The following is a 24,659-nucleotide window of genomic DNA, read 5'->3' as shown; positions in this document are numbered from 1 at the left end:
GCCTAGCCCCTCGTGCAATCCTAGGCCACATTCTGGAGGTAAGAGGATGTAGTAACAGGAGAGAGCTGCAAAATTGATTCGTTATTTATTCTTACCTTTAGCAGCAATAACTACATTCTTTGATAACTTGCTAGCAACCTGCAGGCTGTGAACTTTCCTTTCCCCCTTGGGGAAAGAATTCAGAAGTGCTAGATTTATTTTTCCTGCTAATTACAAATCTATAATCATTAATTTTTTTTCAAACTATAGTTTGACTATAGACTATAGACAATGAACTGGCCTCCTGTTTAAAAAGTTTGAGGACCCCTGATCTAGTATATTATGATTTGGTTTTGAGTTATGAATTTACTTTGTTATTTTGTTCATTTCTTACCATGGATATTTGATAGTATTTTATTATGTTGTTGTAACCAGTCTGAATCTGAAAGGATTCTGTAAGATATTAACTTAAACAATGAATAATCAAATGAAATGGTTCGTCGCAGAGTCAGCCAAATATTCAAGCTTGATTTAGCATTTTTATGTACCTTACGAGTCCTTCCCAATGACCTGGGATAGGCAGATGTTAATGTTTTATGGCATTAGAGGTATCGTTGTAGGATGTAAACTGTTCCAAGTAAAGCTGCCTGTTGCAATTGACTGATGGTGATTTTGTCAGTGCTGATGGTGTTCAAGTGAGGCTCCAGCTCTTTGGGGATTGCACCCAAGGCACCTATTACTATTGGTACTACCAGTGCTTTTTTTGCAAAAGAAAAAGGTGCCGGAACTCACACATGTCATACAACCCGCCTTGCCTACCCTACAAGGTTCCATCCAAAAAAGGTGCCGGAACTCCGTTCTGAGAGCTCTATGAGGAAAAAAAGCCCTTTGCTTTCTTTTGCCACAGTTGTTCTATTTCTGTTTGTAGGTCTTTTATATATTGTTATCTTCTCCAGTTTCCTTCTCTTCTCCTGCCTCAAGGGACTGCCACATCCACTCTCCAGACTTGTTTGTGTTTCTTATTGACAATTGTTAAATTTGGTGTTTTATTATTTTTCAAGCTGTTTTTGCAGATAAGCAACTGCTCTACATTTATTAAAAGCATCAAAGACCAAAATATATAGGGGTTTTTTTTTGTTTTGTTTTATGGGCAATATGAGATTTTTGACAAAAAATGTTGCAATAATCGAATTGGGACGTGACTAACTCTGCTTCGATATATATTACATAAGAAGAATCATAGAATTGCAGAATTGGAAGTTCTTGAGATCATCTGTTCTAACTTCTGTTTAATGCAAAATTTGCTAAAGCATTTAGCTGGCTACCAGGATCTTCTCTGAGGGCCTGCAGTGAAGAGGAATATAACATTTCAAGGCAATCTCTCCCCTCCCTCCGTCCCTCCCTACACACACACACACACACACACACACCTCTGTTTAAGATTGTCTCTCTGTGTGTGTTATTTAATCAGAAAATCTTTCTGTCACCATTATTTATAGCCAATCTAAAAAAAACCCTATGATCATAACATATATTTAAGCATTGCTCAGTACATAGTCCTACAACAGAGAAAAATCCAACTATATAATCAAAATATTTTAAAACTGCATTAAATCCTTCATCTTGTCATCTAGTGTTTATAAAAACGACAGCACAATTATCAAATCATGAATAAAATACACAAGAATAATTTCTAGTGGGAAAACTGGGAGGTTTCAACTTTGCAAAGGAAATGTACTCTCCTCCCCGGCTTCTCTTACAGATAATTTCAATTTAATATTAAATTTGCATGTACTTCATCCAGTGTTTTTTTGAACTTCTGTGTTTTCAAAATTAAATGTGGAAACACACTCTACTCTCTTACAAGTTTTAGAGTGCGTTATTGCGTGGGAGCCCACAGTTTAAATGAGAGGAAGCATTCTGATCTGAAGTTGGGTCATTCTGCTCCTTCTCTCGAGCCAACAACAATTTGTAATGAAGTATCTACTCATCTCTAATATTAACAATACTTCAATTATTCTTGCAGAGGTACCATAGGCAAATTCTACTGAAAGAGATTAAAATAAAAAAAATACTTGGAGATTTTAATTCAGTGAGTTAATCCATATTATCCACACCAACAATACTGAGAATTTTAACCTACATGAATGTGTATGAAAAACTGAAAGAAAATCAGTAGTCTATTGAAGAATTAACTCCATATTTTATATTCTCAAAAATAACTAGGGTGGAAACTGTGGGGCAAATTAATGTCATGATACATGAGATATTATTTCCCTTTATTCAGCATTTCCCTTTGTTTGTTATTATAATTCTTGTTTGTTTTTTTGCAAATTGTTCTCTGCCTGCCTTCTGGTTTTGATGTACCATATGTTCAAATTCTGTATTTAGAGAAACAAACCCATGGAGTGTTCTCATGAAAATATCAAATGCTGCGTGGAATTATAGACCCGAGAAAGCCTCAACCACTGCTATTTGCCTTTTTCATGAAATATTATTAGCTTTGAATTTTGGAAAGAAATAAAAGCCAAGGACACCATCTGGTGCCTTTTAAAAGTGACAAAATAGGAAAATAATAATAGAGCCCTTGTGCAAAACACTGGTTGGCATTGCTTTAAGCTCAGGAATTTGGAGCAGTTACTATGTATGACCTTGTTGTGAAAGCACATTCACAACCTTTGCAGCTGAACATTTATGCTGATAGTGACTGATTCATTGGAAGCTAATTGTTTCATAAGGTACTGTGGAATTCCTAGCTTTACCAGGTACATGAAATATCTTCTTTGGTAGTACTTTCTTGTTTGTCTATTTATTATTTGTTTGATTTATAACTACCTTTCTTCTAGAAACCCAAGGGCCTTCTCCGTTGTGGTATTCTTGTTCAAAACTCTACTCGCTTACTACTTTTGTAAGCTGTGTTTCATGCAACTATTCACTTTTCACCAGTCTGTACAATTTAGTCTTTTGTTGTCATTACTATTCTATTTCTTTTTAATTTCATGAATTCATGTAGTTTCATGTCATTTAATCTGTTGTATACCCCAACCTGGGGAATATTTCATTAACTGTTGGTAATTACAATGGTAGTTGGGACTGGAATTTACATCACTATGTGATGCTTCGGTACATTATATGACCACATCACTTAATGACAACAATCCTGGCAGTCCCATTGTGGTTAAGAGGGGATTGTGGGTTAAATGATGTTGGGGCAGCTGTCTTGTACTAGATCCCTGCTTTGTGGGGACCCGCAAGGCTTTCTTTTTTTCCACTCTCCTTTTTAACATATGAATGTAGGTGCTGGCAGATGTTAACATCAGCATAGCCATGGTATCATTACTATGTTGATGATACCCAGCAGTAGATCTTGCTATTCCTGGCCACCCAGATGAAGCTGTCAAGATTCTTTTCTATTGTCTGGAGGCTGTGGGGATCTGAATGGGGAAGAACAGGCTGTTCTGTACCAGCCTACTACCGGCCCTGCAGAAAAGGCAGGGACAACCCCTTTACAAACGGCAAGAGGCTGGAACTAAGCCTGCCAAATTTATTAACATAAAACAGAGCAAAACAAGACACGAACCATGAAACAGGAGCTATTCAAACGGTTGCCTTCAGCAAACCAGCCCTCCCATGCATTCCCCTTTTAAACAGTTCAGGGCGTGGCTTCTCTCTGCCTCCTTCCGAGGTGCCCCATTGCCTTCCTCTGTTTACTCATGATTGACTGCCTCCTGCGTCGGGTGTCCTTGAACAGGGCCAGGTGTGGGTCATCTTCATCCACGCTGTTAGGCTCACAGCTGGGTCTGCGTCGTAACCAGATGGGAGGGGCCTGGCTGAGGGCTCTGCGGAGCCTCAAGGCCATCATCAGCAAGCTCGCAACACCCTCAGCAAGCTCTCCAACACCCCCCTCCTCCTCTGAATCATCCGACCCAACTGCCGAACCCACAGGCTGACTCTGAATCACAACACAGGCTTTGGCTCAACTTTTGCTGGATTGAGTGGCTACCTGATTTGGTCCATGGGTTCTGGAACTAGAGATTCTACCATTGACCGGTTCTGAGTAGAGCTGCACTGCCCAGTTCAGATTCAGTGCACAGGTTGGGGATCCTCCTGGATTCACAGATTCTGCTGGAAGAGCCAGCGGCAGCTATGGCTAGGGGGAATGGCAGAGAAGCACTTGTCACAATCACTCATGCCTTAGTCACCTCCCAATTTGATTATTGCAACATGCTCTACTTGGGAAATACCCCTGTAGATCATCTGGAAGATTTAACTGGTCTAGAACACAGTACTAGGAATAGTTATGGGCATTCCTCATCATGCCTTTTTATCCCAGTTCTACCCCTTTAGCAGAACTGGCTCCCAATAGGCTTCTACTATAACTCAAAATACTGGCAATCCCCCTTAAAGCCCTACATGGAATAAGACTGGATTATTTGTGGGGCCACCTGCTTCCAAGGGTATCAGGTTATCCCTCACTCAACGAAGAATAATACTTCAGGTTGTCTCCCTGAAACAATTACATTTAATCACTGAAACAATTACACTTTGTAAGATCTTATAGGCGTGCCTTCTTGGTGGTGGCCCCTTTTTTAATGATCTGCTCCAAAATATACAGTAGATCTCAAATCTTGTGGACCTTTAGAAAGGGAGTCAAGATTGGTCCTGTTCTCAAACTTTGCAGGTCAAATTGAGTGGAATTTCAACTGGATAGATAGAACAATATGTTAGTCTAGATGTCAATTTACTGTTATGAGTCTTAATGCATTGTATAGTTTTTGTTTATTTATATCTCACCTTTATTACTTTTAGAAATAAATCAAGGCGATGAAAATATCCAAAATACCTTCCTCCTCCTATTATCCCCACAATAACAACTCATCCCGAGTTTTCCTTATATTTCTTACGTTGCATTTGCTATAGATGTTTTTTTTTCTTGTACGCCACCCAGAGTCATAGTTTGAGTTGGACAGCCATATAAATATTATAAATAGAATAATAAATAAGTTGATTGATGTATAAAGGCGTGAAGTAATAATATATTAACCAGTCAGTCTGGTGATGCTTTCAAGACCCAACTTAATGAACAGATATTAGGTGCTACTAATAATTGAAAAGCCCATTTTGTCTGACCTGCTCAGGATTTGTTTTGAATTGATATTCAGGGACATCTTTAGATATATAAACAAAAAATAGCCAAATTCCATAAAATGCTTAAAAATCTGGGATTTTTATCTGGGCTTTCTATCCTTTTATATATACCCATTTGATGTGAACAAAAACAACTTGGCTAGACTTTTCTCCATTACAAGGCCAGAATAGTAATGTCAGTTTCTCACATATTCATAATGTCTTAATTTCCCACTATATTTTATATTGAGATTACAAGAAAAAAAAGAACTCAGATTGAGGATTTTCTCATTATAATTTCTTCATAGTTTTTCTCTGTGTATGAAAGATACACCCATACACCCACATACACATATACACCTACATTTTTCAGAGAAAGAAAGTAAATGATGGGGATTTTCTCCAGCACATCATGACTGTTCATGACTCTGTGCTGCACCTTCCTTGCTGCTGAAACAATGGTGTGTCTGCCAAGGTGAATGTGTGAGGAAAAAAATTAGTAATCTATTACTATTTGCCAGTCTGATACACTGAAGCATTCAAATAGCTTTAAAGGAAATATAAACTTGAACAGATATGTCTTCCATTAAAATACTCCGCATTTTAATCTTGTTCTCCTCTATAACCAACATCTTGACTAAAGAGAAAAAGAGAACTGTAATTGCCAGGAAGGAAGGAAGTTCAGATCTTCGCATACTCTTTGAGAATCATCTGGAGTTTCTGTCCAAGTAGAATATTGCCCTTCACCTTCACTTTCCCAGTCAGAAAAGCCTTCTGGGGCTTTATCTTGCCCAAAGCAAGCTCCATGAAATCATGTTCAGAGAGAACAAAAACTGTGTTGGCAGGCTCGTGAGATGCTCCGGGATACAGCTGACCAGAACCAGACTTCAAATCCAGGGTCCACTGGGCCACAATCTTTCCTCCATTCATGATGTCCCACTGAAAGACAGCATTCGCTTTCTTCACAAGTTGACTGCCAACGCCTTTGATGCGGCGCCCAATTTCCTCAAAAATAAAATCGCTTTGAAGCCCAGGGCCTTTTGCTGAAGCATTTCTAGGTGCCATCAGAGGTTCATACGAATCTGAAACAGCAGTTTGTTGTTTGTTGATTTCCATTTGAATTATTTCTCTCCACATCTTCCTTTTACAAATGTTTGGAGAATGAGCAATTGTTATCTCACTTTGTATATAAGAGCTAGGGTGTTACCATTACCTCTTTTCACAAACAGTATTTACATTTCAGTAATAAAATGAAGCAGGAATCATTGTTGGGTGGACACATTGTGCAATCAGATATGACAGCCAGTCAGCATTAAGGTTTCTTTGATTTGTATGCTGTAATCTCATTGGTGGATATACTTTATTGTGACAGGCAAGATTTCTTATAGTTAAAAGGTATGGTGTGTGTGTGTGTGTGTGTACACAATGTGTATATAGACTGTGTGCCTACAATTGGGTTTTTTAATGAAGAAATTTTTGTCATACATTTTGTCTACATTATAAAATTTGACTTTTCTTGAAGAATTTCAATTATATGAAGCCTGTGGTTTGCCAAATAGTATTTACGTAGATACAAAAAATGTATAGCTCTTTAACTAAGGAATGGATTCAAGTTATGCATTCCTTATTGATTTTTTTAAAGATATCCTCATATTTTAAGAACAATAAAAGGAAACAACGCATTTTGGGATGGTCTAAATTTAGTAATATGATTAAGGTTTGAAGTGATTTCATATTGATATTATTTAATTTATCAATAAATGTAAGTATAAATCCAGATGGCTCTGGGAGGCAAACAGGAATAAAAATGGGAAAGGCAAAAGCCAATCAAGAAAAGGAATGTTAAACTCAGAGAAAAACCCTCACATTTTTCTAGCAATCATATTTTCAAAGAGTCAAAAAGCCTGAGAAAAACAGGCAGATCCTAAAGGTTCATCGAAAGGAGAACAGGGTGGAGATGCCTTGGATTCTAGGGGATGTCATCCCAGAAGGCAGACACTACAGAGGAGACCTGCTTCCTGGATCCATCAGATGACATGTATAGGACCCAGAACATGCCAATTCTGAGCGCATCTGATGGGCATGGGGCATGGGCGCAGACGATCCCTCAAATAATCAGCATGCAAGGCTTTACAGGTGATAATTAACACTTTGAATTGTACCCCAAGCTTATTGGTAACCAATGCAGCTTGTAGAGTTTATTATATGGGCATACTAAGCCTTGGCCATTACTGGGCATATCGGAATCAGTTGCAGTTTTTGAGTGACCTTCAAGGCAGCCCCATTTAGAATATATTTCAATGGTCCACAAATGAAGTGACCAAGCATGAATGACTGCAGAGGTCCAGTTCAGGAACAGTTCAACTTGTGCACAACACAAATCTGTGCAAATGCTGTCCTGGCTACATCTTCCTCTTTTCTCTTTGAGGGACACCTTAATGCCTAGGACGACCCTCAGAAAGCACACCAATCTCAAATGAGGAAATGCAATATTGTCTAGAACAGGGCTTTTCGACCAGTGGTACGGGTACCACCTGTGGTACATTGGCATCTGGCAGGTGGTACGTGACCATCCTAGAAAAGTGGTAGCGGAGGAGGGGAATGAGCTGAACCGGTGGCAGCACTGCACAAGCCTGAGCAAGAGATGGCTGGAGCTGCAGGGCTGTTAGGGCTCAGCGGAAGCGCCAGGCTCCAGCTGGTGCTTCTAAGCCCAGAAGAAGCGCCAATCAGCTGGAATGTTGCAGCATCTCAAGGGTCTTGTGATTTACATTCAGATGCTTGGCAACTGATTCATATTTATGACAGTCACAGTGTCCCAGGGTCATGTGAAGTCACCAAAACCTTGAGGCAAAAGAGTTTGAGGCAAAAGTTATTTGCAAAAGATTCAGCTCAGTTTGGGTTACATCTGAATTCACAATGGCAGGATTTTGGAAATTCTCCTAGTCTGTACCTCTTTCAAAGAATTGAATGCATACGTAAGAGCAAATGATGTGAAAATAGCAGCTTCATATCTTTAATGGCAAGGGGCTAATTTTGTGAACTCTGGGCCAATCCAAAGATAATTTAAAGATAAAATGTACTGTAAAACTTTTCAATAAAAAAAAAGATAATTTAACAGACAATAGTTATCTTCCAAATCTTCAGCAGTTTTACTAATTCTGGATCATTGACAAGAAGATCTATACTACACACATATGTTTATATGTACACATTTAAAAATAATATCCAGGCTATGAAGTATTAAGAGATACTTCAAATTAATATAAAATTCAAGTTTTCATACTGTTCTTTATTCAAATGTATAACTCAGGGGTCCCCAACTCCCGGGCCACAGACCGGTACCGGTCCATAGCCCATTAGGAACAGGGCCACACAGCTGGAGGTAAGCAGTAGGCAAGCGAGTGAAACCAAAACCATTCCCCTCCAAGTCCGTGGAAAAATTGTCTTCCACGAAACCGTCCCTGGTGCCAAAAAGTTGGGGACTATTGGTGTAGCTAACTAGTATGAAAGCTCAAGGAATATTTATATTGCGATATGTATGATTTACATACATTGGGTCAAACAATACCCTGCCATCATATGATCAATATGATTAAACAGTGACACTATCAGATTACAATGGTATCTTAAACAACTGCTATTTCCTAGGATACAGATAACCATGAATCACAGTATGAAATAGTATAAAATCAAAAGATACATCATTTGAAACTATAGCAAATTCTACATCTAACAAAGACTATAGTAAGAAAATAAATTTGCTAGCCCTGATTTATAAAAAATATGATGATTTCCAACTTTTCAATATATCAGGGTAGTTGCTATAGGTGTGTTGCCTCTACTGTTTCACTTAGGGGCACGGGTATAAGATCTGACTGCCTTTATTAGCTCTGCAAAAATGTCACCATATTAAGAGAAGTATCACTGACTCTCAAGGCCACAGTATTTATGTTGTAATCAAAAAGCCCTTTCCCAAGAGAAACAGCACCTTGCAGAAAAAATGGCAGCTCTCCTTTGCTCCAACTCTGCTCCTACTGGAGCTTTCTTTCCCATATGACCAGGTAAAAAGTGCAGGATTGGGAGGGCCTGGTGTTTGAATGGCATATTTTACCGTGCTGCCACTCTGGTCACCAGCAGCCAGTGAACACAAGAGATGGAAACGACCTAAGAAAAGCGAGAACTGCCTCAGAGATATTTAAAAGAAAAGAAGGATTTCATTAAACTTTCCTAATAAGACAATTTTGATATCTAACACTAACACACATTGAATGTCTTTTTTAAAAAAAAAAACAGGCTTACCAAATAGAAAAATTGTTCAGGTGCTGTACTTTATTAATAAAGTTCTTCCCTTTGAAAAAATTTAACAGACATATATAAACACACACAGTTCACAGCTTAAATAACTGGTAAATTAATCTAACTTGAATTCAGGTTTGTTTGTTTTTCACAGGTTGTACAGCCAGAGACACACTCAACACACAAACAATGCATTTGATACTTTGTTCTAAAAAGATATATTAGATGGACCAAAAAATAGAAGCATGCTCCTACAAAAAAAAAAGTAAGAGAAAAATTATTTTAATGAAATGGATCATAAGATTCATTACATTTACGCTGCTACGGCTTGCGTAACAAATTTTCCTCCTCGGTAACGGAGGCCTCCACTGATGCGATGAGGGCTAATGCAGCACTGTTCCTTCAGGCAGAGCCAAGGAAGCACAAATTTTCTTGTGCCCAGAGAAGGAGCTACTGCTTGTGACTATCCCTCACTTCAGCGTTTGGAAGGTAGAAGATGCAGGAGACGCTCTCCTACACAATACGGGCCTTCTCATATTTGTCTGGCAGTGTGGAAAGGAAGCACAGGAAAAATGTCAGAAAGAGCTGTGTGCAGATCCACCCACAGGACTGATTTCTAAAACAATTAACTGTGGTAAGAGTTGTCCCACTACACTAGCAATATTTAGAGTATGAAAAACATCGACACATTTCAGCTGGAAAAGGATTCTGTCAGGATTTAACCCATCCTTTACTGAGGGGGGGGGACGTTTCATTTCAAGTACTGAGTTGAACTTTTGAGAGACGTTCTAAGCAGCATACAGCTCAAAATACAAATGATTGGGCTACCCTCTGTCCTCTTCATCAGCTTGGGAAATACAAAACAGCCTGGGGATTCCTCTGGGGAGTCAGATTGTTTGGGGGCGGGGGGGCCACGCAAGATGGAGGACACCTGCACTTCTGTTCTGCTCCTCCAGCTTTTGACAGATTGATCATGCCCACTGGAAGAGCAGAGGGGGGGAACTGTTGTCAGGATGAGACCATTTATGCCAAGAATCATATCCACTGGTAAAATAATGTGGGTATTTCACATTTATATGAAACCTAACTATAGGGTAGGGACAGTTATATAATTTCCGCAGTGAACGTATGGCAAATAAGAAATGAGCCAAATAGAAACTTGCTTTAAAACCTATTAACAGTGGACATTGATAACATTCTTTTCGTTGTTTGTAAAACAGCATGATGGAGATCCTTACTTCTGATTCAAATTCTCCTTCTGGATCAAATAATTTTTCACCTAGAAATTTAGCATCCTCACCTCATGAGCACAGAAGGTCACCAGTAGTGTTTTATGAGCTTTCCTGTTAAAAAGAAAGGGAAGAAAGAAAACAAATCATAATGTGATACAGAAAAAAAAACAACACCCTTCCATTCTCCAAATACATGTTAAGTTGCCACTGGCTTTAACTCTCAATTTAATCATAAAAAAGGAGGCAATTTGATTCTGACTAGCGTTTTAAACATCTGTTCAAATTTTCAAAATAATCTTCCTATATGTCATCATGAGCCATTTGCCTGGCATTTCTCAAAATAAATAGTTGAGGCAGTTTTTTCTGGAAAATCCTTCCACTCAATAGCTACAAGTACATTTCTTAAACACTGTCCTGAACATCAGGCAAGTGATTCACTGGATTTGTGTAGTTAATGCTGCCCAGGAAATCTCTGTGGCTACACTCTCATTACTCAGGGATGTAATTTCCAAATATGATGCTACAATAGGGATATACAGTATCTAAGTGAGATGGATGTTGCTACTGCCAATTTTAGCGGCGAAAGAGATAAAGAAATAATTGTATAGTTTTCTTATGCCCCGGTGGCATGAAATTGTGCATCTTTTCAACACGGAGACTTCATTTTTCAAAGTATATTCTAGCCCCAGAGCAAGTGCCCATGTTTTGGGAACTACGTCTGCTGGAGAGCAACCCGCCCAGTCTGGAGGAGGCCTCAAGCAGAGAATTACTTTGGATTTGTTACGTAAAGACAAGAGGGCAAGGTCTGACCTGCCTGAATGTCTTTCAGCCTTATCTAGTCTTTCCCAGGCAAAAGCTGGAATAAGCATAGAACAATAAAGTAAATAGGTTGAACTCTACCCATGAGGTCTGGTTGTGCATCAGCCTGACAATACACCGTCTGTTCTTTTATCCATGTGTTGTGATTCAGGGTCAGCCTGTGGGTTCGGCAGTTGGGTCGGACGACGACTCAGAGGAGGAGGGGGGTGTTGAAGATCTTGCTGATGATAGCCCTCAGGCAGGCCCCTCCCACTTGGTCACCATGGAGACCCAGCTGTGTGAGCCTGACAGTGTGGATGAAGATGACCCACAGCTGGCCCTGTTCAAGGACGCCCGACGCAGGAGACAGTCAAGTAGGAGCAAACAGAGGAAGGCTGTGGGGCTTCTCGGAAGGAGGCAAAGAGAGGCCACGCCCTGAACTCTTTATAAAGGGAATGTTTGGGGAGGGCTGGTTTGCTGAAAGCAACCGCTCAGATAGTGTTTCAAAGCTCCTGTATCTTGGTACGTGTCTTGTTTGTTTTTGTAATAAATTTGGCAGACGTATTCCAGCCTCTTGCCGTTTATAAAGGGGTTGCCTTTTCTGCAAGGCAGGTAGCAGGCTGGTACAGAACAACATGGAATTAACTATATACATATGAAACCCCTACATACAGCATATCTTTCTGATATGGTATTAGCCCACAGGTGGTCTTCAGTTAACAACAGGAATTGGGACAGAGATTTCTATAACTAGCTGATGCACTCATAAAGTGTGATGTCATGTGACATCGTTTAATGACAGCAATCCTGGCTCCCGCTGTTAAGCAAGTCCCAGGTGGATTGCAAGCAGGACAGCAGACAGGTAAGGCATACTGCAACACGTGGGTCAAGCACAGCAGGTCCAAGGCGGGGGGGGAAGGGTGTGTGTGTGTGTGTGAGGCCTGCAAGTGCAGGTTGAGCGAGGCTGCGCCAGAGGGTGACTGCTGCCAGGTGAGAAAGGATGCGAGTGACTTACCAGATTAACTTGTGAGCCTCCCTGCCAACATCCCCATTGATTTTGCTTGATGAAAGCCAGCAGGGAGAGTCAACAAATGGTTTTCTGACTGCAGGATGCTGCAACCATTTAAGTGAGACCCGGTTGCCAAATGCCCAGATTACAATCACGTGATTGCAGGTGCTGGGGCAGCCAGAATTCTGAGGACTGGTAGTTAACTGCCACTCATCAGCACCATAGTAACTCACATCAGTTGTTGAATGAGTGGTTGTTAAATGAGGACTAAGTATAGTTCATCATTTTATTCCCTACCAATATCCCTCATACTGTAACATACAATAGAAGAAGATGCTGCATAACAGAGAAAAAAACTCAACCCCCCTTGATTGAGTTGTTGATGTTGTCTTTAAAAGGATGATACAAGACAATGGAATGTTAAGAACAATATCCTTGTTCTTGTGATATTGTCTGCCGCATATTTATTGCTGTTTTTAATCTAGATTGTTTATTTTTTTGTTTTGCTTTTATGTTGTGAATTGCCTAGTTGATTGAAATTGGGCAGTGTTTAACTTGAAATAATACAGGAAAAGCATGTCTGATTATTAAAAAAAGCAATAAATCAAGGTAATCTGCAAAGGGACATTATGTTTTCTGATAATGCAAAGACAGGACAAAAAAATATAGTACTTACATTCAGACATGATCAAACACGCATTTTGTCAAGAATGCAAAGAAGAATGGAAAGAGGACAGGGAGGATAAAAATGGGAGCAGGGGGTGGGGAATAAAAGCTTTAGGAACTTATAAGCATTGAGGAAGACAACAAAAGAAGACAGATCAACTTTGATGCCTGAATAGCAGCCGCTGAACTTTATAATGAGTAAATGATTTGTATTGTAAAAGTAATCCAGGGTATAGGAATAATGGCAGTAAAAGAAAACCAAGAACATTCAGCATGGATTTGAAAGCAAAGGAAAGCAGTAAGTTTGGAAAAAAATTAGCAGGAAGTCTAATCTTCCTAAGATTATACATGTGCATTAATCTTCCGAAGATTCTAGTATTACTGTTCTTAAGACTAATCTTCCTAAGATTCCTAAGCTAAGACTATCTTTTGAACCACGTGCCTTCCTGTGTGAGAGCACAGAATTCTAGAGCTGGAATGGCCCATGGGGTTATGTAGTTCAACCCGCAATGTGTGGAAAACCATTTAACCCATCCATGAGAGAGTACTATCTAAAACAGAGTCATCAAACTGCCGGCCTCTGGGCCGGACACATCATGCGGAAGCCACGCCCACCCCATTGCTGGCAATGGTAAAACCGTCACGTGACGTCGCGAGTTTGACATGTCTGATCTAAAATATTCTTTAAAATCTCCAGAGATAGCGCCTACACAATCTTTATAGACTATTCCATTATTGTACAGATCTTGCTCTCAGAATTTTTTCCTTATGTTGAAATGAAATCCAGATAGTTGCAACTTATACTCGTTATTTCTAGTGCTACTCTATATGGCAATGGAAAAATAGTTCATGCCATCTTCCCTGTAGTTTCTACGTGTACCTGTATATGGCTCATGTGCCTATATATGGCTTATTGAATATCCCAAATTCTTCAGTATGTCTGAATAGGGCACATTCTCAACTCCTTGTACCATCTTTGTTGCCATCCTCTAAACCAGGGGTGTCAAACTGCCGACCCGCAGGCCGGAGCGTCACGGAGAAACCGCGCCCATCCCATTGCCAGCAATGGGAAAAAGTTCCGATACGTCACGCGATGTCACGTGACGTCACGAGTTTGACATGTCTGCTCTACACCACCTCTCGCATGGGCATATGCGCGGTTTGTTAACTGCACATGAGGTATCTCAGGGTGGGGAAGGCCATGGAGGGCCTAGTGATGAAACGTCAGAGCCTTTTCCAAGCTGCTGCTGCCTGGTTCTGAGGCCAGGGGGCACTTTCACGTGCCTCCAGAGGCCGGATCCAAGCATCAGAGGCCTTTTCCAGGCCGCTGCCTCTGGGACCTGAGGGCAGGGAATGCTTCCACATGCCTCCAGAGGCCCGTTTCCGGGCGGCAACAGCCTGGAAAAGGCCTCCGACACCTGGATTGGGCCTCCGGAGGCACGCAGAAGCCTTCCCCAGCCTCACTTCCAGGTGGCTGCGGCCTAGATAAGGCTTCCAACACCCTGATCGGGCCTCCGGAGGGCAGAGGAAGTGTTCCCCGGCCTCAGATCCCAGCGGCAGTGGCCTGGAAAAAGCCTCTGAAGCCCGGATCCAGCCTCCGGAGGCATGTGGAAGCATCCCCTGGTTTTGGTTCTGTTCTCTGTTGCAGAGAACAGAGGCCTAAAGTACCATGAGATCAGGTGAAATCAGTAGCGTGAGATTTCCCACCACTGATCTCACATGATCTTGCGTTACTTTAGGCCTTCATTCCCTGTGAATGCACCAAAGGCCTGGAGCAGCCAAGAAAGCGAAGAATCTCGATCTTTGCAGGCTGAGTATTGAAGGCCCAGTGCCTAGAGAGACCGGGCGGGGAGGGAGGGAAGGAATAACCAGGGTGAATGTTGCAATGCCACTGCGGTCGTTCATTTAGGATGAATGACTGCCGTGGTGCGGCAACATTCATAATTTCAGGACTTGCTCATAAACACTAGGAGGCTCTTATTGCATAACTTCAAACGTTCACTAAGGGAACGTTCGCAACTTGGGGATTACCTGTATTCAACTGAAAATGAGGAGCCCTAAATCATACATAGTATTTCAGGTGTTGTCTCGCTAATGCCAAGTAGAGAGGAATAATGACTTTGTGTGTCCTTGATATGTTTCCTCGGTATAGCCCAGAATAACCAGAGGGTGAATGCTGCAATGCCACTGCGGTCGTTCATTTAGGATGAATGACTGCCGTGGTGCGGCAACATTCATAATTTCGGGACTTGCTCATAAACACTAGGAGGTTCTTATTGCATAACTTCAAACGTTCACTAAGGGAACGTTCGCAACTTGGGGATTACCTGTATTCAACTGAAAATGAGGAGCCCTAAATCATACATAGTATTTCAGGTGTTGTCTCGCTAATGCCAAGTAGAGAGGAATAATGACTTTGTGTGTCCTTGATATGTTTCTTTGGTATAGCCCAGAATTGCATTAAACCTACTAATAACTGTCTTACCCTGCTGACTCTTATTCAACTTGTTGTCAATGTAGCAGTTTTTAACTCTCACAATACTCAATCAGCAGAAAGGTATTGCCGACTGAGAATTAAAGGACCCTAACTAGCTCATTTGGACAGCATATGGCTAGAAAAGGCTATGCTAAACAGTCTTTTAACAGTTTATTGATATTGTTGATAAAACCTAAACGTAACAGAATTCTATGAATGGAATCCAGAAAGGTTAGATTGAAAGCAAGGTGATGAAGAGGGATTATAATAGGAAGACAGAAGTAAGAATCAAGAGGAAAGGAACTTGAAGCATTTAGACTGCCTATGGTCCTGTGAGCAAATTACTCGGAGAAGAATAATGTTAGTTTGAGGTAGAGAGCAGAAGGAAGTGACTGTGGCTGACAACTTCATTTTTTGTTATTACTTCAATTTTTGTTACTACCAAAACAACAGTTTCTCCAGTATGAAAGAGGAGGGAGGAAATGTCCTTTTTAGACAGTGATGAGAAAAAAATCTGTAAGCACTTAAGAACTATCTGCATTTCTGACAGACCTTCACCTAAATCCTATAAAAATATAAGAGTTAATGGTTAAACAAGCAACACATGAAAACGGTGTACTACTTTACATCTATATTGAATGCAATCAACATTTACTGACTACCTTTGTTGGAAAAGTGTGCGAAGCCTTAGAAATAAATTAGCTTTCTTAAGGGATAATTTGAATCAGACATTCCAGTCAATAAGACCTACTCTCAGTTTGAGAGAGGGCCTTCCCGATAAAAACAAACACACCCATGCACAAGTTGTCCCCATTAGAATCTATTCTTCACAACACAGGTCAATGGAAGTGAACTGGAAGAACTCTCTTCAGACTTTAGAAAAATGGTTATCGATACTCATAAGGTTTAAAACAGACAAAAAACCATTGCCAAAACTTTGGCTTCAGTCAACTCAGTTAAGCAGGCAGTCTACAAAATGGAGAAAGTGCAATTTCATTCCTACTTTTGTAGAGTGGCTATTCAACAAAATCACTCCAGGAAAAAGGCATATCGTATTCCTCTACAGGCTACTCTTGCGTTCATCAATCTAGTGTAAGGAAAACACTGAACAAGAGTAGTGTTGTACATAGGAGGAAAACCTCTGTCCCCCCAAAAAGGATACTGCCATTTATCTCAAGCTTGCCAAGACTATCTGGCTGATCCAGCAGGCTACTGGAATTGTTTTGTGGACGGATCTGGCAAAAATGAAACTTTCTGACATGAATGTGGATTCTTACAGTTTGCAGAATGAAAAACACTGCATCCTCAGGATCTGGATGGTTTGCAATCATTGAGGGAACAATGGATTCCAATAAAGGAGAATATTTCTAGCTCAGGTTGAAATGAATCCCTCAAAATGGATTACGGATCATATCAGCAAATTCTAGAGCAGAGTATCAAGCCTGGGAATTCAAGCTTAAATGAATGTGGGCCATGAAACACAAAGGTAAATCAAAAAGAGAGCTGTGCTGAAGAACAAGAAGTTTCTCACTTTGAAAAGCTGAGTCAAACCTATCATCCTTCAACTCAACTTAAATGTGCCATGGCTTGACGTGAGTAGTTCACACGAGAGAATTGTCAAATATCACTGAGTAGAAGCTGTTCTGAAAAGAGGAATAAACCAAATTAGCTCCAAGACAATATGCAGGACTGATCACCAGGTAGAGGAAACATCTGTATAAAGTCATTGTCTCTAAAGGAATTGCACCAGTTATCAAATCTACAAAGTCCAAATACTTTTACCAACAAAGGATGTTGGATCAATATATTCCATAAAGAACTGACACTATCCACTTAATTGCAGCCTAAATGATGATGTAGCTGCTTCTACAACTGCAAGTATAAATTATTTATGATAAAATTAGTCTGCAAGGTCACATTATTTACAAACTGGAGACTCCTAAATATGGCTAATATTCACTGATTATTTTCACACAAAGTTTCACATCCAAATCCTTTTCTCACTACTTCTGCCATCCTTATGGATAATATGTATAAGGTATTTAAAACTGAAAGAGGAAATATCCAGAGAAGTAACGAAAGTCCCTTTCTAATATGGTTGTACTCAACACAGCTTCTGCTTATACATACATAGTTGGCCAAACCAGGGTTGCTGTTAGTTCCAAGAATAGAAAATACTAGAGCGGCAGGCTCAACACCAATTTCTCTCAAGGCGGTTCATAAGTATACAGGTTTCTGTATCAGGTTATTTAGGCATAAAGGATCCTATATTATTGTCAAGAATACTAACCCCTCACCTTTATCTACATAATCAATAGATAAACCCACTTGCATCAGTCTGAAACTCATGGGTTAAATAATTCTGTTAAAAGGTCCTTTCCACGGATCATCTCTTAATCTTCATTTCTCTAAAGGAAAGGGAAACATTTTTGGTTCATAGAATGTTGGATGATGGAGCATGCATGCATATCAATCATATGTTTAAACTTCATATATGCATGTGTGCACATAGGTTCACACATACAGAAGTAAGTTTTCTCCATTATCATATTGTTAATTACTTACGACTGAAGAGCCACACTTCCTGTTTACCTGCCTGCTTTTGACACATCACAGTTACTGCTACTGCTAATTTTTGAAAAGTCCAGATTCTATGAAGTTCAGCGACTGTGTAGACTGCTCAGAACAGAACCTAAAATATCAAATGTTTTGACTTCTGTCCCGAGAGGACAACAATTACTAGTCTTGCCGGAAGGGACTGATTTCCTGAAGAATGCTGCTTCTTGTAAGGCTCAACCACTAGATAGCCTGCTCAGGGGTCAGAGTACTGGAGCTCTGACCTCTGCATTTGGAAGGCTCTGTGGATTTCCAGGCACTAAAGAAGAAGGCCTTTTGTTTAAGATGTATATGTCTGTCTATCTTAGGCTCACAACAATATAATCAATAACTATAAAATAGTCATAAAACAGTAAACAAAAACTCTGTGCCTTAATTATCCCCTTGGGATGGCCTACACCAAACACCCTTCATTCCATATTTTCTATCTATTCAGTCCTGTCCCACTTCAACAAAGAGCCACCAGGTCTTATTGGCCTTCCGAAAGGCTTAAAAAGGTTGGTGGCCTGCTGAATTGCTGGGGACAAGGGAGGTATTAAACTATGTAGGAGCACCCACAAAAAGGCACACTTCCAGGTCCCACTAGGTAGCAGAAGAAATGTGGAGCATGCCCATCCTATGTGATCTAATGGGATGAGCAGCTATTTTTATGGAAAGGCAGTCCTCCAAATATCTAAGTCCTGTGCTATGTAAGGCTTTACAGGTGATAACTAGCACCTTGAGTTGCACTTAGGAGGAAACTAGGAGCCAGTGCAGCTTGCGCAATAAAGATCTAACATGGGTAAACCTATGAGCACTGAATACTGTGTGCAATGCTGTATTTTATTTATTTTATTTATTTATTTAATTAGATTTCTATACCGCCCTATTCCTGAAGGACTCAGGGCGGTTTACAGGGCAGCATAAAATACAATATAAAATTAAAATAAATTAAATTAATTAAGCCCAACAATTAAAACAATATTTAAAAAGCTAAAACCCCTTCAGTCCAGGCCTGATAAATCGAAAAGCCAGGTTTTCAGGAACTAATTGTAGCTTCTGAGTGTCTTCAAGGATAGCCATGTCTTCAAGAACATTACTGCATTGCAATAATCAAAACGGGAAGGGACTAAGGCAAGAATAATGTGAGCAGGGCCTCCCAGTCCAGGAAAGGGTGCAACTGGTACCCAAGATGCATCTGCTCATAGCAAGCAGGAGCTCTGAGTCTAGGACAGGGGTGTCAAATTGCCGGCCCGTGGACCGGTCGCATTATAGCAAAACCCCTCCCATCCTATTGCCAGCAATGGCAACAAAAGTCGTGATACGTCACAATACATCACGTTCGACATCCCTGGTCTAGGAGGACCCTCAAATTGTGTACCAACTCAGTCTGGGGGACTGCAACCCCGTCCAAAGTCAAAGATGACAAGTCAGCAGGCCATCATGATAAGCTCAAATTCAGGAGAGGAGACTGGAGGAAGAGCCAGCTCCATTGCTACTGGACAAATTGACTGACAATGAGAAGCCAACTCCAGAGTTATCAGACTACTGTATGAATAGGCAGATGAGGTAATCAGTAGGCACAGCTGCCACCGCTCTCCGAAGAGGAAGAGGCTGAGCTGCCACTAACCCCACCCCCCAAGGGCTCCTCATTCAGAGAAGTGTGGAGAGCAAAGGCTACAGGGCTGCTTGCAAGGAAGGAGCCTTGCTCTTCCAAACAAGCAACACCTGGTCTGTTTCTAGAGATCAACCCTCTCTTGTTGACAACAACCATCCATTAACTCCTACTCCATGCATCTTGACTCCTGATCTGTGAACCTCACAATCTTGATTCTGGAGCTGACAGCTGTCAAACCTTTTGACTCTTGGAATTTACCTAAGCACTCTTCAGGCCTCTGCTTTGAATTGGAACTTTTAAGGCAAGCTCGCTAAACTTCGGGGAAATTGTTACTTTACTTTACGTGTGGTGTTCACACTCACATTTCGTCTCGCCAAATCATTTAGCAAAGCTTGCAACTACCTCCCCATTTGCTTGAGTGTGCTTGGCCTGGGACAGGGCAAAATGCTGGGGGGGGGCAAAAACTCAGCCATTCTGTCTTACAAGGATTGAGCTGAAATTGCCTTATCCCCATTCAAACTCTTACAGCTTCACCCACCCACCCCCGGCACTTGGATGACCCCAATCAGCAGCAACCGGAGACTAGAGCCAAGATTCTGAAACCAGGTTCTGGGGCTAAGCACAGGGGGCCAGAACATGATGCTAGTATTAAACACCAGGGCTGCCTTCCCCAAGAGTGGCCTGCCCTGTACCTTCCCATGCCCATCACCTCTATAACGCCCTTCCTGCAATCTCTCCTCTCTGTCTGGCTCCCTTCCACCCTTAAATCTCCAACAACCTTAAGAATCTAGAGAGACAGGCTCTGCTCATGTTCTGGCACTTCTGTACACTCCACCTGAGCTGGGCCCCCACCCAAACCTCCCTTCCAAATTCTTGAACCCCAAACATTCTCTTTTACTCTCATAGCCCAACCACCCCTTACCCAGACAGTGGAGAAGTCACTTCCCCCTCCAAGGGACTGGGTGTCAGCACTCCCAGCCCGCCCTTCTCTCATATGGAGGGGAACTCAGATACACCCAGCCTGTGCAACAACTATCAAACTGTATAAAATTCCTGAGCCATGCAATGTCCTAAATCCAGGCGCCGGAAGCTTCAGTCCCAAATCTTTCCAGACAGGCAAAATGGCTGCTTTATCATGGGGCCACTTAAAACAGTAGCTGCAAGACACAACAGAGCTTCCCCACAGGCTTGCAATCTTACTCTTGCTCCCCTCTGCCACAAACCCCCTGGACATCTGAGCCCTCCACTCCACTGAAGACCCCAACAACCAGGATCCCATCGCCACCAACACTTCCTTGACCTCTGCCAGCTTAGTCTCTCTTATGGTTTCTATGGTGGCAGACCCAAGGAAGACAGGAGCTAAATCCTCCATGAGTCCATTCCTCACTGCTTATCAGCTGAAGTAATGGCAGTTGATACACAGCACCACTGAGCTTTGCTGCCTGCTTCCCACTTACTTGGCAGCCTCTGAAATATGAGAGGCCATTACCCACTTTATCTACTCGGCTACCTCTAGTTAACTGGTACCAACATTGCTGGCTGCCTACCAAAACAGCCAGGACCACTAAACACCTCCACACACCATCCACAATATCCTCAAAGTTCTCAACCAAATGAGCCTACCAAATAGGCACCCATCTCAGTCTCATGATGGGGGGGAAAATGGTAGAGTTGCAATACTGGCAATTCCAGAAAGGACAAACAATTGAGGAGGAACTAAGGAGATTGAAGATACCTAAGCTAATGCCCGAAGCTGTATATTCCACTTTCCATCAGTTTTATGATATTATGCATGGTAATGGCTACCATAACGTCATATCGCACAAACTCTTCACCAATTCATGCTGCCCTTACAAAATGTCATTTGGACACTAATATTAATAAACAAATAACTGATTTTCAGTCATATGATTAGTATAATTTTTTTTCAGAGGAAAAATTGGTGAATTGAATTTGCAAAGCTTACTAGACATAAAAGAACTCCAGTAGAAAAACAAACATTCATTCCTATCCTCTGTGAAGGAGGTTCCCCAATCTTTTGGGCACCAGGGACCGGTTCTGTGGAGAAAGGTTTTTCTGAGGACCAGAGAGTGCGTAGTTTGGTGTACTGCCTGCATCCCACGGATGGGACTTTGCTTGTTTGTGGGCATGCCGCGGCCCAATACCGGTCCAGAGACAGGGGTTGGGACCATATCCCCTCAAATCACGGGAGCAGAATAAAGTAAAATAAAGTGCAGTCTTCAGAGGAATAAAATTCCCCTTATCTGCCTTAAATCTATAACTGTAACAATAAATATAAAATTTATTTAAAATGTTTTTATATTTATCAACAATTTAATTTTTGTTGTTACTTATAAATAAATTTTATTAACAAAGAGCCCTAGATAAAATTCAGTTGCTGGATTTCTCTATAGAAAGTCTGTGTCAGAATTCATTCTAATTCATTTCATTTCTTTTCTTGAGGAAGGGGGGGGGGTGGAGGCTCTGTGGGATGACCTTTTGGTTTGCTACAATGTATCCTCTCCACTCTTTCTATATGCTCGCTCTTTGAACTGTTTCTCCCTTGATGCCAACCTGGGGTGAGAAAGGAATGTGCCTCCAGCCATTTGGCTTATCTCTTGCAGTGGAAGAGAAAGGTGCGAAGACCCAACAAGGTCTTCACAGCTCCGTTATCAGCTCCGTTCCCACAGCGGACGTAACACCTAGAGATTGGCTCGTTTGAACTGACCGGATGAACTGTTGGGGTGGGGTTTGCTTGGGACTCCTTTAACCTATTGATCTGAGCGGAAAACCCTCAGATCCTGCCTTCTATGCCTGCTGTCAGCTTCTCCTAATAAAAGTTCCTTTTGGAATGAACTGTTCCAAGAGTCCTGCTTTCTTGGGATGAGGTTTTGAAGCAGGTCCTTACAGTCTGTGCACATTAGGCTTTGTTAATGCTAGAACTGCCTATTTCAGTGTTACAGATTTGCAAGGATATTATGCCCTCAGCAGTTCTTTTTGAATATTTTAGGAGTACTCCTATGAATCTTCAGTTATATCCATGTGGTGATGGTTGAATAGAAACTCTAGACTGTATATCATTATACTGTTCTTTGTATAAGGATTCTAGACAGACTCTTATATATCCTGCCTAGAAGAAATTTCCAGGTTGGGAATGTAATATCTATTTAATGCTACTACTCTCAGACTAGGACTTGAAAATAACCTCTCAAGTCACCCAGTTCTGTGTTATCTTTTGTACGATATTCTATACCACTACTTCAGATTGGAATTTTATAATAGAATTTTATAAGAGCTATCTTCTTAATTATTTTTAAGACTCTTATTATACCTACAGTCCTTCCTTTACACATATATACATATAAGAATGTACTACTACTCTTATACCATATTTTGTCTGTATCTGGCCTTAGGGCTGTAATAAATTTGAATTAAATTTTATTAACTGTTCTTTAAGAATTGTGCATGTGAATGTGCATATATAATGGATTTCCCTTGGCACCCTATAGAAGCAAAATTTGGATCAAGAAGGTATGACAGAAAGAGTTCTGATGCTTTGGAAAAGAATCTTGAGAACGCCATGGGTAGCCAAGGAAACAAATCAATCCAGAGTTCTTGCCCAAGACCCACATTTTTTTGAATTTTGGACACATCATGTGAAGACCCAATTCTCTTGAGAAGTTTATAATGCAGAGAAAGGTAGAAGGAACCAAAAGAAGAAAAAAATGATCAGCACCAAGTTTGATTACAGTGGTCCTGGGTACATTATTAAAAGATCTGAAGACCAGAGTGGGGAACCAATCATTCTGGAGGTCTATCTCTGTGGTCACTAGAGGTGATACAGTTTTGATGATACTTACATCAATCCTCTTCTATCAGAGCAGTCTGTATTCTGATATTTGGAGACTTTTCCTTCAACATGTTCTTTTTTCTTTACTATGTCACTGAATTTGAACCATTCTTTCCCCTTATTCGTTCCAAGCTTACTCTCTTACAGAAGGATTTAAAATGAAGAGACATCAAGTTACCGTTGCCCAGCATGCTTGTTTTAAATAGCTTCATGTTGGGAAGTGAGAGAGCAAAAGCAATTTTCAAAATGAAAACATGGAAATCTGTTTGACTAAATGACTTTCTTTCAGAATTTTATGAAATCGACATTGAACTCAGTGAGGAAAATTGCTCAAAATTTTCTGTGAGTCAGAACCTTACCCCTCATGCACCAAAAATAGTCTCAGGACTTACAGAAAATTCACCTTGAAGTAATTGTCAAATTGCTCCATCATGTGGACAAATATTACTCAGCCCACACATTTGCTAATTAATTCCTTCTCAAGGTTAAAATAAATTGTTCCAGCAATCCAGTGACACAATTAGACGACAGCTTTGCCAGGCAAGCAGTGTCACCTGTATTGATTTTAGTGATGCTTAGATGGATTTTTTTATCACATCAATCAGCCTTTAAAGCACCGACTTGCTCTTCTTGGGAAATGAAGAGAGTAGATTAGCAGTTGTACAATATTTTGTGTGTTCATAATATTTCAGATATGTTATAGGTATGGCAATTTTATACACCATGGCACCATAGGCACAATTTCCTTTAATGTGATATCATAATGTGCTGTGAGGTTTGAACAGGAAAATTGTGAATAACACTTGTCCTTGAATCAGAAAGTTAATTCTGGTTTGAGGGCAGGCACTAATCACAACTTATCAAGTTGGACATCTTGGCAAACAATGGTTCATGTTTAACTAAAAGCCAAAAGGGAAGCCATGCTCAAGACAAGGGTGCCCAAAGTTGGTTGAGGTTCTATTTTTAAACTATTGTCTGAATGATATATCCTTAGTCAATCTTTCACTCCTCAA

The 24,659-nt window shown here is 40.7% G+C and overlaps 2 protein-coding genes across 5 annotated transcripts in view; both read right to left on the bottom strand.

Annotated features, from left to right (window-relative positions):
• Nucleotides 1-1,245: 1,245 nt before the first annotated feature.
• DTD1 (D-aminoacyl-tRNA deacylase 1) overlaps nucleotides 1,246-24,659 on the bottom strand; it is a 42,468-nt gene continuing 19,054 nt past the window's right edge. Inside the window, exons 6-7 of one of the 4 annotated variants that reach the window (XR_014492315.1) lie at nucleotides 10,703-10,745; nucleotides 1,246-1,323 (exon numbers count right to left, since the gene is read on the bottom strand). The gene's annotated coding sequence lies outside the window, so the exon portion shown is untranslated. Of the gene's footprint in view, nucleotides 1,324-8,097; nucleotides 10,746-24,659 lie in introns of those variants that run through there. The other 3 variants (XR_014492316.1, XR_014492317.1, XM_083361170.1) reach the window with 3 other exon arrangements.
• SCP2D1 (SCP2 sterol binding domain containing 1) lies at nucleotides 5,788-6,171 on the bottom strand (the record flags this gene model as incomplete). Its single annotated transcript, XM_083360292.1, has 1 exon — nucleotides 5,788-6,171. The coding sequence occupies one exon, from the start codon at nucleotides 6,169-6,171 to the stop codon at nucleotides 5,788-5,790; it is 384 nt and encodes a 127-aa protein (XP_083216418.1).

The sequence above is a fragment of the Vipera ursinii genome, assembly GCF_947247035.1.
Source record: "Vipera ursinii genome assembly, chromosome: 3".
Classification (NCBI taxonomy): Eukaryota; Metazoa; Chordata; class Lepidosauria; order Squamata; family Viperidae; genus Vipera; species Vipera ursinii.
Note: the sequence above shows the minus strand (reverse complement) of the source record. Positions and strands in the feature narration are given on the sequence as shown.